Source organism: Lactuca saligna, chromosome 4, assembly GCF_052625555.1.
Source record: "Lactuca saligna cultivar CGN05327 chromosome 4, ASM5262555v1, whole genome shotgun sequence".
Taxonomy (NCBI): Eukaryota; Viridiplantae; Streptophyta; class Magnoliopsida; order Asterales; family Asteraceae; genus Lactuca; species Lactuca saligna.
In genome coordinates this window covers 81734683-81752784 of record NC_136420.1, presented here as the reverse complement: position 1 = coordinate 81752784, position 18102 = coordinate 81734683, and the positions used below count along the sequence as shown (strand labels likewise).

Genomic DNA, 18102 nt, shown 5'->3' with positions numbered 1-18102 from the left:
CTTCCGAGGTTGCCACTGAATCAATACCAGAGGTACCTCCTTGTTCCTCAGAAACTTGATCTTCCGATCCCTGATGGCCACTGGCCTCTCGGCGTAACACAGGCTCGCATCCACCTAATCGTTCTCTAGAAGAACCACTGCTGACTCATCTGCTATACACCTCTTCAATTGCGACACCTAAAAGTGTCATGGATCCATCCCAATTCTGTTGGCAGCTCCAACCGATAGGCCACCTTTCCTACCTTCGCACCCTCACGCAAAGACCCAACATACCGGGGCCCCCACTTACCCCTCTTCCTGGATCGAAACACCCCTTCCCAGGGAGAGACCGTCAAGAATACGAAGTCGCCGACCTGAAACCCATGCTCGAAACGGCGTCTGTCAGCATAACCTTCCTGTCAACTCTAACGATCTTTAACCTCTGATTAATCCTACTGCATCTGCTCTGTCGACCAAAACACGATCGCTGTACTGTCCACCGCTTCCTGCAACCGAGAATTACCCAAGGCGTGACTCTGATCTAAATTTCAATGATCACACGACCCATAAGGGTTATGAAACTCTGAATCACCGGTTCCCCGTTCCTAAGCCCACTTTATCCATATCGGACAACTGAGGGACCCAATCTCAATTCTCAGGGCAACTCTCACGAGTTCTCCTCTTGCAATCGTATACACATGCTGCACTCGCCCCCAATGTACCTTTCTCTTCCCTTAGCTAGTGAAATCCGTTTAACAACCTTGCCACTACTCTCTGTATCACACATGCACTGGATCTGCTCGTAAGGACTCTCGGGTCCATGCATTACCTTTCTTCAACGAACGAGATTCCGACATCACCTTCCATGCAACAGCTCAAAGGGCGGCATACTAATGCACTAATGATGGTTGTTAATATGGAACAACTCAACCAATGGTAATTACGTACCGCGGCTTCCTTCGACAACTAATACACATGCCCGTAACATGTCTTCGAACGTCCGCATCGTTCGCCCTCTCTAAAGTGTCCTCAGATGTCATCATGATAAGCTCCTTTCCCATATTCCTCTTCAAGACTAAGTACCAGATCAACTTTTGGTTCCACCTCTGAGCCCCCAACGGTCACCCATATCGCGATCCAAATATTCCACTGACTTTTCTCCCCGTGACCACTATCCCGACCCAGTGACACGTAAGTCACAAAATCTTCTTTTCCTCGTGAGAGAAAATACAATCCCACCGAGGATCGTCTCAACTCTAATCTCTGGTTTCTGCTGTGCCTCTTCCTTGCGTATCGCCCTGCATCTCCCGACAGGGACGAAGACCCCCGTCTCGCCCCCGAATCAACATCCAAGCTCCAAAGACTCAATACCAGGGCTACCCAAACTCGAAACTCTTCCACCTCATACGCTGCTCGAAAATATTCCAACATAAAAATTCTCTTGTCACCCAGTGAGTACTGCAACTCCACGCAGTATCACAACACCCTCTGACTAGTGAGTACTGCGACTCGAACATCCACCACAGACTATGGAGGCAATCAACATAACAAACGCCCATCTTGCGAAATCTACCCTCTCAAATAATCTCCCCGAATGCCCATACTCGAAGACTCCTACTAAATCCGCAGATACTTGATATGCCACACGTCGATTCAATTCGGGATTCCCGAATAACTCCAAAATAAGGATATCATACCCGAATATCCCAGAATACTACCACCACCACTGATCTCCTGTCCCAAGCATCATGTAGACACAAGATACATTTCTCCTGAACCCCATAATTAAATCTATCTTTTCCCCGCCTTACAACCTTGGTGCATCTAATTTCTCGATTGGAATGCGAGATAACGTTGACGTACAAATTGCGCTGATAATTCTCCAAATCCCGTTTTCCCGACACTCAAAATCCAAACAAGGATACGCATACCGACTCCGGAAGTTGACTGCCCAATCATTCTCTATCTTCTTGCAGCAACACCAATCACCTGTCATGAATACGTTCGTTCTCCTCTTCAAATACTTCCCGCATTAACTCACTCTGACCCCTTTACTCGATCATCGACACCTCTGGTCTCATGATTTCCTACTGCATCTCCATACTCCACTTATAACTACTCTTGACAATTCTTTGTTTTCTACGTACTGCACCCAGTTCTCCCCCACTGGGGTTTGAACCGTCACTAATTAGCATACCATCAACCCACGACTATCTTTCACCAGCGAAATCGTACCTGCTCCAGGAAAGTGCTATGCAACGCCCAATAGTCCCTCCCCTTTTGAAGTCAATCAACCCTCTATACTCCGAGCCTCTGGTTAACTCTCCAAGAACTTCTCATCACGGCTGCCTCTAATCGTTCCAAATCCCATACCAATCTAATACTAAACACCTGCACTGCTCGATAACATCTTTGACTCGTAGACTGCACCGCAAAATCATCGTTCCTCTCATGTCAACTCATCAACCCATATCCAATGCCGGATTTGTCCCAAGGACAGGAACTCACTCTCAACCTAGACGAAACTCTCTGCACTGCAAAACTCGACTGAACTCTTCACTGCTACCACTATAACACAACCTGCCATTCTCAATTAGGTGTGGTGTGGTTCTCGACTACCTCAGTCCCAACTGACTGTCTGCTCACGGTAAATCACTGTCTCGCGGCACACCCGCTACCTGATGCTCTGAGGGAAGTCATTATCGAAAACTACCTGCAGGGTGTACTCCCAAATCCAGAACTGAAACACCAGACCCCTCGTGTCTTGCACACGGACATAAATGGCACTACCCACCTAGAAGGTGACCTCTCCTCTATCGACTGATTTCTCGACTCAGACCAAAATTTCCTCTCCTTTTAACTCCCTACCACAATACTCTGATAGGTACTCGCCTTTCCCCTCAAGGAACGCCTCTCCATCCTCAATCATGGTCCACAGGCCTAAAACCCATAGCGTCCGATCTCTACCTCATCGATCATAACCGGATAACAAGATAGTCACCAACATCATCCACTACGAACCATGGTACTCATCCCATGACATCCCTTCTCAATTTGCTTCGGTGTATGGTACCTGAACCATAGCATCACTCCTCAATCTGCTCCAATGTATAGCACTCGGACCACAACATCTAACTCAATCTGTTCCGATGTATGGTGCCCGGACCATAACATCACTCCGCAATCTGCTCCGATGTATGGTACTCGAACCATGACATCACTCCTCATTCCGTTCCTTAGGACCTTCAGAATGCTCCCTGTATCAAGTATGGGTCCTCTGCTTTCAGTAGTACGGGCCCATACTACCTGCCACATCTACCCATACTTTCTACACGGACCATCCCAGAGTTCCTAAGTAGCTGATCAATCTACTCTTTCACCAATCCCATCGCGCGTGCTTGCTCTCCAGCGAAATCCTCTACTCTACCAGCGCATTCATCTGGCTAGGTTTACTCCTTAGTCCCTTCCGCCGTCCCCCCACTTCTTTGCTATCAGCTGCTGAAGAGTTCCTAATGATGCCAGCCATCTACCTCCTGAGTATCGTCATACTCACTTAGTAGCTGACTCCCATCATCGAGAACTCCACAAAGCACGAAGCAAGCAGCATTCGAGCATCGAAGCATACATAGGACTCCCTATCCTTGATAGCTCCACCTTCTCGGCTCATCCTCGGAAGTACCACTGTAGTCTGTAACTCTACCCCTCGTGCGTTCTAACTAAATACCCTCACTCATCACATACACACAAAAGCATAACGCACATATAACAACAAACCCTAGACTAAGGCATCACAAATCAGGCCACTCTAGTCCTAAGATATGAAATACCTAGCCTGTCTCTAGCATGCAATAATATCTCATAAAGTGCATAATAAATATTTCATAACACAAAAGTAAGGGTATTTTGGGAAATCACCGTTTGGCTCTGGCTGATTGTACACACTGCTCTTTCTTGCTTTCTCTTTGAACTCTTATTCACTTTTAGAAAACCATTTATTTGGAAAACTTTTTCTTACTTCCTCAGTTTGAGTCCAGATTTACCCGTAGGTGCGTCCGAATCCCTCAAACCAAGGCTCTGATACCAATTGTAACACCGTGATTTTTAAGACAAAATTTTTTCATTTAAATAATCAATTTAATATTAAAAACACTTGTTTAAAATCTTATTCACATTCGAATTACAAAACATAGTTTCAGTTTCATTATAATAGAAGACCAGGATCCTCCAAAATATAACTCTTTCTTCGGCGTGTACAATCGAACCGTTGCCATCCCGCGTTACTGTAAGAACCTGAAACAACATAACATAAACAACGTAAGCACGAAGCTTAGTGAGTTCCCCAATATACACCTTACGCACGTACGCCTTTCCAGGCCCTGACCTTCCGGTCCACTGCACGATGCCTTCCGGCCCATGAGATAATCGCCTTCCGGCCCATAAGATATTTGCCTTCCGGCCCATAAGATAATTGCCTTTCGGCCCATAAAATAATTGCCTTCCGGCCCATAAAATAATTGCCTTCCGGCCCATACACATATATAACACATAATACAAATACTCTAACACATAAAGCACATATATCATATATCGACCTGACCTTTCTGTCACATAATACTTTGCCTTCCGGCCCATATATAAACATGTATATCAAGCGTAACAGATAACTTTCCATTTATAACATATAAACATAACGCATAACATACTTGACCTTCCGGTCACACGATCAAACCCTTCCGGGTGAAGTATAGTGAGAAGACTCACCTCGCGGACACTGGAAGATAGCAACTCCTGAAATCCCTTGCACTTGATCCTTCGAGCTACAAGCTCCCTGTAACATCATATATCTCTTATTAATACTTCTACCTTCCACGTTAACTGACCCTAAGAAATCACACCGGTCAACTCTGGTCAACAGTCCACTGTCAACTCGACGGAACTCGGCGAGTTCCCTGGTGACTCGGCGAGTCTGGTCGTTCTTCAATCCTCTAAAATTCCCCTTCTACTCGTCGAGTATCCCCTTTGACTCGACGAGTTACTCCTGGAAGAATCGCGGGGCCACCCCGACTCCACTCGCCGAGTCTGAAGAACAACTCGGCGAGTCCCAGTGAATCTTCAAGCTACTCGCCGAGTCTGATCATCCGACTCGGCGAGTCCACGCCATGCAGTCGATCGAACTGCTTCCTGAGGTACATATTTTCCCGAATATACAAACATGGATCCTTCTGGACCTCTAAGGGTCCTAATACAAGGTTATAAACATTGAATAACAACACAACAAACCATCTAGACTCCAAATGGGTTCCATAAACCCTAAATCTATATACACATCAATCACAGGAGAATGTAATCCGAGTTATTACCTGAATGATGTACCTTCCATGTCCCCAAACTTCAGAACTCGAACTCCCTGCAGTTTCTTTAACTAAAACCCTTCTCCTCCTTGCACAACAATTCCTTCAAGGTCACCCATGGCCTTCAAGCTTGCTCTAGACGCCTCAGTCGTTTAGGGTTCTCTTCAATCGGCCAAAAGACGAGCAATGACGGCATAAGATCCCTTATATACGTCCCAAACTGAACGGCTAGGGTTTTCCGCTGAACAGCGTCGACTCGCCGAGTCCATACCTGGACTCGTCGAGTCCAGCCGCGAACCCGCGACCACAACTGCGACCCTACTCGGCGAGTCTGGCTCCAACTCGCCGAGTCTCCCCTTTAAAACACCCCAAAATGCAATTAAACAATACTTGAGATTTTGGGCTGTTACAGAGAAGTTGTATGGTAAGTTCTCCAAATGTGATTTTTGGAATCAAGAAGTCCAATTCTTGGGCCATGTGGTCAACCAAGGTAGAATAATGGTTGATCCTGCAAAGATTGAAGTTGTGATGAAGTGGGAACAACCGAAAAGTCCCACGGAGATCCGAAACTTTCTAGGGTTAGTTGGATATTACCGAAGGTTTATCCAAGGCTTTTCTTCGATTGCTACTCCATTGACAGCTTTAACCTACAAAGGAGCTACTCATATTTGGAATGATAGGCACAAAGAAGCATTCAAGTTGCTAAAGAAGAAATTATGTGAATCACTGACTCTTTCTCTACCCGACGGAGTTGAAGACTTCGTTGTCTATAGCGATGCGTCTGGTGTTGGGTTGGGTTGTGTTTTCACCCAAAGAGAAAAGGTGATAGTGTATGCATCTCGACAGTTGAAAGAGCATGAAAAGCACTATCCCACTCATGATATGGAGTTGGCAGCAGTAGTATTTGCTCTAAAGATAAGGAGGCATTACCTCTATGGCACGAAGTGCAAACTTTTCACTAATCATAAGAGTCTACAATATCTCTTTAATCAGAAAGAATTTAATATGAGGCAAAAACGTTGGCTAGAGTTACTCAAGGACTACGACTGTGAGATACTTTACCATCCCGGTAAAGCCAATGTTGTGGTTGATGCTCTCAGTAGGAAAGTCAATCTTGAAAGAAAAATTCCAAGGGCATTGAGAATAGAAGTTGTCTCGACAATTGTGGAAAGTATAAAGAAAGCTCAAGAAGAAGCTTCAAAGAAGAATGACCGAAAGGAAGACCGTTTGGGCAAAACGTTAGTGGTCGCTATAAACAGTAAAGGACTGGAGGTATTCCAAGATCGAATTTGAGTACCTAAGACAGGAGGATTAAGAGATCTTCTGATGGAAGAAGCTCACAAAACTATGTACTCAATTCATCCCGGCAACACTAAAATGTATATGGACCTAAAACCTTATTATCGGTGGCCGGCAGTGAAGCTCGATATTGCAAAGTATGTGGCAGAGTGTGTGACATCCTAAGCGCATGTTGGTCATGTCTCGAATAAATATAGTTGATCAGGCTATATTGACCCTAGACATGATTACACAACTGCCAAGTTTAACCGCAGTATCCAACATCCAAATACTTTTGTTTTGTTCTACTTATGATATGTAGGTATACTTGTATACTTGTATACTTCTCGTATGTAGGTATACTTGTATACTTCTCGTATGTAGGTATACTTGTATACTTCTCGTAAAATACTTATATTTTAAAACTATACTTTTAGTTCAGAGCGCCTCGGCCCCTTAGTATTTACAGTTGTATACCATGTAAGGTTCGGTAGACTTAGTTAACTATAAACAAGAACTTTGATACCAATCTGTCACACCCCCGAATCGTCAGAACAGACGGCGGAAACGTCCGGGGGCGGGTGACGTCATGCGTAGTATCACAACAATCATATCATAACAATCAAAGTAAACACAACCATTACATTACAATATGAATATTTACATCTGTTTGAAAACATAGTTTGTATACATCAAAAGAAGCAAAAGATAAAGATGAGACTCCAAAATGCTTCGTCTTCTCCAAAAGCTGGCAAAGGTACCCGTCTATCGTTGTCTTGAGAATACAAGTGGTTTTGAAAAACGTATCAGCATAAAGCTGGTGAGTTCATAAGTATGTTTTTGTATTGGAAACTAGTCACTGAATTTGTAAATGATTTCTTTTCATAATAAGTAAATATCGTTTGTATCGAAACCCTGGTTACCACCAGTAAGTAAAGTACGTTTCGTCTGAAAACCATGGCTATCACCAGAATATAAAGTATGTTTTGTTGAAAACCCTGACTACCGCTAGTAAGTAAGGTACATTCTGTTCGAAAACCCTCGCTACCGCCAATATGTAGAGTAATTTTATTACTTAAAATAAAACCAAAGGTTGTGTCCCTGGAATACCCTCCAGTGTAGTAAGTAGGTAGTCTTATTAATAAAAATAAAACTATTGAAGAAGGAAAATCCTATAAACACAGGTTAGTTTATACTATTGTGAGTTCGTATAACCATGCTAATTTGACTGATGACCTCCATGACGTTTCTTCAGGCGTCAGATATTACAAAATTTGTCATTCCAGACATGCCTGCCTAATTGTAGCTAACAGTTCAAGTGTGGGATTGGCGGTCCCAAATAGATCTATTAAAAAATCTCACGCTCTCCCTCCAGGAGATTTTGGTTATACTAAAAGTAGAGGATTTACCAGTACCCCAAAGGGTACTATGAAGAAGGTTTCACCATCATGTATTAACTAGTTTACGTGTTTTTCTGTTGTTCTCGTGTTCGAAATTGTTTCTATACAGTGTAGAGTATAAATAGTTATACACAAATAATTATTTAGCAAGATGCTCTTGTTATCGGAATGTAATATGGATAAACTAAATCTGTCATAGTTTATGTGTTTGAATATGTAAAACCGGTAAAGAATTCCCTAAACTATACCTATTATAGTTTGACCGGTATGTTATGTTCATGTATTATTCTGAAAACTATGCAATTTTGTTTAAAAAGTATCCCTTATGCTCTGAATATTACAAAAGGGATAAATCATCTAAAAGTTTGATGTAAAACCGTTGTAATTGCATCATTTTTTTACTTGTGAAAACCTTTATGTTTGATTTGTATCCCCCCTGAAAATGTTATAAAAACTTATTAAAGCGTAGGGGTATGAACTCACAGTTTGTTGGTCACAAAGGATTGAATCAGAAGATCCTCGAGTTGACGAACGTGGCACTTAACGAAATCCTAATATCAATAAATACATATACGTATCTAAATTAACGATTTTGTTAGATAAAGTATTAGATCCATACTTGGTTTCGGTTAAGGAATGTTATCGAGACTTGGTGCTCTAGAGGCTCCCAAATGGCCCCAAATGATGATTTCCAACATTTTTCGAGTGAAAGAAGGGACTTTTGGTGTTTACGGTCATGAGGTTTAGAGAGAGAAAGTGGATGTTTTCGGCCAAGAAAGTTCAAATGAGGGTGGGGGTCCTGTATTTATAGGCCAGGGGGTGGTGGGGTCCACCTGGCACCGACCGTAAACGGGTTTACGGCCGTAAACTCGTGTTGGCTGTGAACTCGTTTGTTTTTCGAGAAATCATGAGTTTTTTTTACGTACTTTTGGTTTTCCGACTCGTATAGAATTATAACTATAACCTTAGTAGATTTTCTAACGCAAGAAGTTGCCTGAAAAATAATAAAAATTAAATTTTATTAACGGAGGTGGGTTAAAATAACGGGAGAAAATTCGGGTTGTCACACGTGATGAGTCGCTACCCGCATATATTTGCTGATGTGTGATTCTAGGGATGGAATCATCCTAAGAGGGAGAGAATTGTAACGCCCGTATTTCTAGGCTAAAGCATTAATGATGGTGTAATAGTCTAGATCAACTTTTGTAACTAATTTTGAAGTAATAAAGAGGAATTATGTGAATATTATGTGAATTATGTGCTTATTTGCTTAATTATTATGATTAATAAATTAAGGATAAAAATAAGCGTCAAAAATAAATATTAAATAAAGCGGATATCTAAGGATAAAGTTGTAGTGGTTGAAACAAGGATTTCAGAGATATAAAGAATATCGAAATCCGAGTTATAACGAAGAAATTATTACACGTCGAAGTTTCGCGACAAAACCGACATGACGTTGTGTGATGTAAAGAGTGAATTTATGTTAAAGTGTTTTTTAGCCTTAGCAATCTAAATGAAAGTCGTAATATTCGTTAAACCGAGAGCATACATAAAAAGAATGCCCAAATCTGACTTCGTATGAGAAAGTTATGATTTTTCTAAGTTTCAGCTTAGCAGTAGACAGCTAAAAACTTGAGTATTTATAGCCGATATAACCTAAACGGGAATCGAAGGTCTCGTCAATAGTAGTACAACGGTAAAAAGACAGACGAAAACGGACATCGGATGAAGAAGTTATGAATTTTTAATGGATTTTCTTGTCCCGGTCTGCTAAAAATAATAATATTAAAAATAAAATTAAAGTTAGCCGACGAAGTCTAAACAAAAGTTGTAGAGCATAATTTCACCTACGCGTGCATATAAAAAACGTCAAAAACAGAGCTCCTATGCGAAAGTTATGGATTTTAGAAGTTTGGGGCACAATATTTGAGAAAAATCCCAAATCAGAGAAATTTTGCATGGTAAGACTTCGGCCACGTTGCCTCGCTTCGCTGCTGCCGCGTGTCCGAATCATGTCGCAACCCTCTCACACCGAAGCCGCAACCCAACCAACATCCGACGCCTATGACCGCCTGTGAACTGAGCCACCTGCCCTTCTGCGAACCGAGCCACCTGCCCCTCTCGCATTCTCGCCTCGCACCGCCATCTCCCCCCCCCCTCAAGTGCGATCCACGTGCTCTTTCCTTCTCCCCCTCGGTCCGAAGCCTCCCTTATATAAAGGGAGGTGCGAGATCTCCTGGTTTTGGTTGGAACTTCTCACATTTTTCACTCCTAAAACCTCTTTTAATCTACTTAGCATACGTTCCAAAGTGCCCGTGAAAGTTATCTTTTCGGTTTGAAGCTCAACCTTCGCAAGGCCTGGTTTCTCATTAAAGCTCCCGATTTCATCAGAAGCGATCATTTTAAGAAACGAAGTGCTGCCCCATTGTCATTAAATCAAGTGGGTGTATAGTCACTTTCATCTTACACATATATATGAAGTAATTTCTATAAAATACGTGCTACGTGTAATTATATTGTTTTGTCTATTTGAGATGAATGTTGAATGAATGTTTTACACAAGTTTTAAAATGTATATGTATTTTTATCTACAAAATTATTGGGTAAAACTTGGGTAGATAGTTGATGTGTGATGAAATTAAATGATGAGAGGCCTCGATGTTATTGTGATCTAGTCATCTAGTGGAATATGGATGACGACCACAAACTTTTCTTGATAGTCCTGTGGAACGCTGACAGGCTTGCAACCTGTAGGTGTTAATGAGCTTGGGTGTTCATTTGCTGTACTCCATCCCCTACATAGTTGGCTTATTTGACATAAATTGTTGGGAAACCCCCAAAGCAGTGTTGTCGTCCCGATGAAAATCCTTTGGCTAGGTCCCTTGTGATAGTTGTTTTAGGGACGTAAAATGAGGATAACGAGAATGAGTAATCAGGTTATTGTTATTTGATGAAATTAATAAATTTATTTATTGTGGGTTGAAAACCTATATGCTCATCAGACTCCCAAGCCTGACCCACTCAGCTTTATGTATTACAGGTAGTGGACCTAGAGCATAATTGGACGGTGAATAGAGATTTTTGGATTATAGGCCAGTAGTTGTAAATAACTTTTGTAAGGCTTATAAAGTACTGTTTATGCTTTTGGTCTGTATCGGAACATGACATCCCGAGGTTTTGATATATAATGAAAATATGTATTTCTTTAAGAAATGTTTTGATAAAATTTTATCATGTTTTGTTTTGGAGACAAATTCCGCAACATCTTTTAAAAGATTACTCTGATTTTATTTTAAAAGTATAAATTAAATCGGTCTTTTCTGACTGAACAATTAGAGATGTCACAACTTCCTGGAAAAAAATAGAAAACATACCAGATTTACTAGGGATGAGCATAGGCGGATACCCGCCTCATTTGGCGAGAACCGGAACCGAAAACGGAATCGGCGGTTCCTAGAAAGTTAGAACTGGTACCGAAACCGCTTTAGACAATTCTTAAATTTTTGGAACCAGTCTTGGAACCGGCGGTTCTGGTTCTAGGAGCGGGTAACCCGGTTACATTAACTTTGTTAACATTATCGATAAAACCGCAACTTAGTTCGATCCAAATCGAATCAATTCGGATCAAAGAGGGATAGAATCGGACCAATATATTCTAAACCGGTCTTAGTAACACACACACACAAATATATATATATATATATATATATATATATATATATCAGTTTCGGCGGGTACCCAGCGGGTAGCGGTTCCAAAAAAATGAGAATTAGAACCGGAACCGCTTAAGGCAGTTCCAGTTTCAGAACCGGCAGTTTCGAGGCAGTTCCGGTTTCAAAAGCGGGTACCCGGTTCCGATGCTCATCCCTAATATTTAGCAAATAGAAATAAATAGGGGACTATATTTGCCAACCCTTAAGAACTTTGTTGTTTGTAAGAAGAGACATCTTTTATATATATATATATATATATATATATATATATATATATATATATATATATATATATATATATATATATATATAATTTTAACAATTTGAAAAGTTTGAATTTATAAGAAAAATGAGAAAAAATTTTGAATTATTAAAATTAATGAGGCTTTAATGTTTATAAACCATTTTTTATAAATACCTTAGATATTAACTATGAAATTTTAATTTAATAAAATGAAAAATACAATAAAATGACAAGTAAAAAATAGAAAATTCAAAATTTTTAGAAAATACCATTTGTCCAAATGAAAGAACAAATGACATGTGATAAAATGTTTTTTTATTTATCAGGGATGATATATATATATATATATATATATATATATATATATATATATATATATATATATATATATATATATATATATATATATATATATATATAGGTTCTATGGAAAACAAAAAACCCTAAAAATCATTAAAATGCATAAATAAAATACTTAGAGATAACAAAACTTTTTTTGAATTTTTTTATCAAAAAATCGCAACTTTTAGGTCAAAATCGCTGAAAAAACATTTTTGAAATGTTTTTTTTACAAAAAAAAATATTTTTTTTTTCAGCGAAATTGTAGAAAATGCTGCGATTTTTTGATAAAAAAACTTTTAAAAAAAAGTTTTGCGATGTCTTGGTATTTTTTTTTATGGATTTTTATGATTTTTAGGAGTTTTTTGTTTTCCAAATAACCTTTTCATATATATATATATATATATATATATATATATATATATATATATATATATATATATATATATATATATATATATATATAATTTCTCTTATTATAAATATAAGTATATAATTACCTAATGTTAATATGTTTTGGGTTCGTTAAAAAAACACATTATTTTTCATATAGATATCCTATTTGAATTTGTGTTATTTTTAGAAAATAAATTATAAATAATTTATTATAGATTGAATTTTAATAACAATATGTATAGAATATTTAAAGAGGGTAGTAATAGCAGTTTTTCCACATAATCCACATAATTTAATAGACACAGAAAACTAAAATTTTCTTTACCTCTGTTACTCCATTAAGTGATGTCAGCTTCATCATTTCCAACCTGCCACAACCAATGATAAATGACACAATCAATCAATTAAGAAATATTATAATTACAATAATGACATCTTTCATTTTTATTTTTGTATATACACTATATAACAATATAACATAATTAATTCATAAACTACACTTACACACTAACAATTATTGAGATACATCGGCACATTAATAGAAAAACCATCATGATGAGACATAGTATTTAAGATTTGGTGATCGAATTTAAAGAAATGCATTGAAGCATGATTAATTGAAATTAAATGTATGCTTTTATAAGAGTTCAAGTGTAAGGTAATCTTTGTCCATCTCAATGATTTTATGAGAAAAGAAATATCGATCAAGTCTGCATCATACACTTCACATTACATTACCCTCATCATCTCTCTTTCTCTCCTTTTCTCTTTCTTCAGATTCCTTTCCTTTTTCTCTCTCCTGTTCTACCAAGCCCTTCCTCCATCCCACACATCGACAGTGCAACACCATCAATCAAATTCATTGGGAGAAAAGTCCAACAAGAATTTTGTTTTGATTCTCTCTGTTTCCGACTATGCATCTTCACAAAAACTTGATTCAATTCTTAATAATTACTGAGATTTAGTGGTCGGTTGGCTTCAATAGACTCGATATCTTGCTTTTAATTTTTTTAAAGAATCTTTTTATTCTGATTCTGAAAGTTGGGCTCTTTTTTAGTTTCTTTTATTTCTTTGGTTTCCTTTTTATCCATTAAATGGGGAACATAAATGGTAGAGAAGACGGTGGTGGTGCCGGTGGTGATGGTGGTAGCACCTCCTCAATTGGTAACGACGTCGCGGCTCAGGACGCTAACTATATTGCTCGTACTGGTGATGATGGTGAGTTCATGGGTCACTCTCCTCCTCCAAGCCCTAGGGTTTCTGGCTCTCCATTGATGTTCACTCCTCAGGTTAAGTTTCGATTTTTAATTTCTGATTTTAGGGTTTTCGCAATTATTCACTACCCTTTTTCTTGATGATAAATACCCATTACTCTGATTTGGTTCTAAATAACAGTGATGATTCCAATAATACAGTAGATTCATATACTGCAATTTTTTTGATGGGTTGCTTTATAATGCAGCTAATATCGTAGATCTGGGAAATCTCTGTGGGTATTTCGTGGTGATTCATATTTAATTCCTTCTTGTTTTTTTTATTCGTCCTATCGTTATATCTATCTATCACTTTGGCGTTTGTTTGTGGCTGGAGATCGCTTCCTCAATCTTTCAACTTGCTTGTTACATTTTTGGTGTTTCAAGAAAATTTTGGGAGAAAAATTCAACTGCGATCGATTGATATTTGTCTAATTACTAGTGTGTGAGATTTCGGCTTCTAATTGCTGCTTATGAACTTTCTGATTCTTGATTTGCTGTTTCAAAGCATTGAAGCTCTTTCAACAGAAATTTTTGACAAGACAACACATCATATAACATGAAATCCTGCTTGCTTAAGTTTGATCACTTGGTTTTTATCCATATTCAATTAAAAGGAAATCCAGTTTTACCCTTATATATATATATATATATATATATATATATATATATATATATATATATATATATATATATATATATATATATTTGATACTGAGATGTAAACTTTTGAATAATAATATTCTGAAAAATGTTCAAAGATGCTAATGTATTGAAACCCATCTTTAGAAATCAGTTATCTCTTCCTAGTTTTGAAGCGATCTTATACTTCCTTGAAACAAAGGGATCATTTTCCCTTTTTCTGTTTTTCACATTTCTAAAAATTGAGACAAAATTCTCCTTTCCTTATCCATATCTGACTTTTGATAAACTAAAAATCCCTATTTTTGGAACTTCTTTTGCGTGTGAATTTCGATTTGCTCTTGCTCACGTCAACACCGACAATCATAAAGAATCACAACCTCCCTAGTTCTAATTCCCCAAAATCTCTATATATAACTGCATAGTTTATGCAAAAGATACAAAGGGATTATATTATAAAGTGGGAATTATATCTTATACGTGATCTTATCATCTTATGTGTTTTCACTTTTCAGGTACCTGTGGCTCCATTACAAAGACCTGATGAGATGCAGCCAAACAATTCATGGATGCACACCTCTTCCAGCTATGAAGACATGATGAGTGAGCAAGGAATTCCAACAATGATTACATGGAGTTATGATGGCAAAGAAGTTGCTGTAGAAGGCTCATGGGACAATTGGAAAACAAGGTAAATTACAACATCATCTTTTGTTTCTTTATCATTCTTCTTCATTATGAAAGGATATAAATATAATTAGGACAAGTTGACGCTGTGATTTTGAACAGGAAGGCATTGCAGAGATCAGGGAAAGATTTTATTATATTAAAAGTTCTCCCTTCAGGTGTTTATCAGTACAGATTTGTTGTTGATGGACAATGGAGGTATTCCCCTGATGTCCCATGGACACAGGATGAAGCAGGAAACACTTATAACATCTTGGATTTGCAGGTTTGTATTTTCCATCTCTGAAATCACTTTCCAATATTACACTTTCCCCCCTTCTAGATTGAACGTGTAACAATTCTGATTTATCTTCCTTTATAACTGATACTTTTGCGTTCTCATTAAATGTCATCTAAGTAATGTATAAGTAGACCTAGAACCTCTGATTTTGATACCATTTTGGTGAATCTGTGATGCATTTGGACTTTGTCCTGATCTGATGAGTCAAAAATATAAAAGTTGTTAGTGTACAACTTCCAAATTCATGTAATGTCTTATTCATTATTTAAAAGCATACAAGTTTGGAACTTTGTAGTGGTCCCTGATTAGATAAATCATGTCACATGGTGGCTTTTAATATTAGTACTTGATTTTGGGGTAAAAATTGCAAATTCTTGTCCCACCCAATATGATAAAAATAGTACTCAATCTTGATTCTCATATGTGCAAAAGACACGGATGCACTCCTCTTTTTCATCTTCATCCAAAATAGCCCTAAAAAGACTATCCAAATCAAATAAAAAATACAACCTGTTTTGTCATGTTCTGAATAACAAAAGACCAAAATTTTGTACCATTGACAAAAGTCCTAATCACAAACACAGTACAACCTGTTCTGTCATGTTCTGCATAACAAAAAAGCAAGTCTGTGTACCATTAGACATGAGTCCCAAACGCAGTACAACCTGTTCTGTCCTGTCGTGTCATGTTCAACATAACAAAAGAGCAAATTTTAGTATAATTAAACAAGAGTCCCAAACGCAGTACAACCTGTTCTGTCCTGTCGTGTCATGTTCAACATAAGAGAAGAGCCTTGGTTTATGATTGGATTTGATTTCTTGTTTCTTGAATTTGTTAATAGGAATACGTGCCGGAAGACATTCAAAGCATATCTGGTTTTGATCCACCTCAATCCCCGGATTCAAGCTACAACAATTTACAACTTGGGTGTGAAGACTATGCGAAAGAGCCACCATTAGTTCCACCACATCTCCAAATGACACTACTGAATGCACCTTCACCCCACATGGAAATCCCACCACCTTCATCACGACCTCAACATGTTGTCATAAACCATCTTTACATGCAGAAAGGGAGGAGCAGTGACTCGGTTGTGGCCCTTGGATCCACTCATCGCTTCCTATCCAAATATGTCACAGTTGTACTCTACAAATCCATACACCAATGACCAAACCCTTTATGCAATTTCAATTTGGTGTAATCCGTTTTCATGCCAATGATCTTGTGTTTTTTTTTTTGGGTTTTTAATCCTTGAGAGAGGATTTGTGGATGTTGTTGATGAGTTGAGTTGTGGGTTTTATGACAATGTAAGCGATTAGATGTTTGAGGTTTATGGTCAATGAATTCAAAGATGTTGATATTGTTGAGTAATCTCTTGGATTCTATTTATTGTTGCCCCAATCTCTTGTTTCAATAGATCTTATGTTATTTTATACAACTTATGTGTCGGATGTCCATTTTTGGATTCATACATCCAGTTGGGAATGATTAAGAAGTGGAATAAACAATGTGAAGAAATGAACAAGGTGAAGGAATGGATCATTATATTATATTATGTTCTTATTGTTATTGTTATGTTGACTAAGAAGAGGAATAAACAATGTAAAGAAATGAACAAGGTGAAGGAATGGATCATTATATTATGTTCTTATTGTTATTGTTATGTTGACTAAGAAGAGGAATAAACAACGTTAGGAAATAGATCTGTGTATTACACGAGTTTATTAAAAATAAAATTTTAATATCAATATATAAATATGAAATATTTTATAATGTAATACTTTACATAACAAAATATAATCTTTTGAAAATTTGCAAAAGAAATTAAATCTTTTGAAGTATTTATAAGAATTTATTATCAAATTAATAGGATGATTTTATTTCCTTATAGAACTTATTATAATTTTATGGAATTTTATTTTAAGAAAATGAAAATCCCTAAAAAATAACAAGTGGAAAATAAATTTTTTCTAAAATTCTTACAAAATAACAAGTATCAAAATGAATGAGAAGATGACATGTACCAAAAAAAATTTCATTTATTAAAGAGGAAGAGGATTATTGCTATTGTTATGTTGGCTTAAAAGAAGGAATGAATCATTATATCTTGTTGTTATTGTTATTGTTATGTTGGTTTAAAAGAATAAATTGAATCGTTAAAAATATTGTTTTTATTGTTAAGTATAAAAGTAAAAGTAAATACTAAATAGAGTAAAGTTGATAAATAAAATGAAATTATTTTATAATAGTAAACTTTAACTAAATAAAAATATGCCTTGTTATGTTGGCTTAAAAGAATAAAGTGAGTCATTAAAATATTGTTTTTATTGTAAAGTATAAAAGTAAAAGTAAATACTAAATAGAGTAAAACTGATAATAAATAAAAATATGTCGGTAAATATGTTGTAAATATGATGCATTAAAAACATTGTTTTATTGTTTAGTATAAAAGTAAATAGAGTAAAATTGACAAATAAAATAAAATTATTTTTGAGAAATTAAGTATATTTTTACTTTTCGTTCCTACAAATTTTTCT

The 18102-nt window shown here is 37.4% G+C and overlaps 1 protein-coding gene across 1 annotated transcript; it reads left to right on the top strand.

The window, feature by feature from the left end:
* The first annotated feature begins 13441 nt into the window (after positions 1-13441).
* On the top strand, positions 13442-16936 carry LOC145042215 (SNF1-related protein kinase regulatory subunit beta-2). Its single transcript, XM_078990598.1, has 4 exons — positions 13442-13992; positions 15114-15289; positions 15388-15550; positions 16407-16936. The coding sequence occupies exons 1-4, from the start codon at positions 13798-13800 to the stop codon at positions 16731-16733; spliced, it is 861 nt and encodes a 286-aa protein (XP_078846724.1). The 5' UTR covers positions 13442-13797; the 3' UTR covers positions 16734-16936.
* Positions 16937-18102: the final 1166 nt, after the last annotated feature.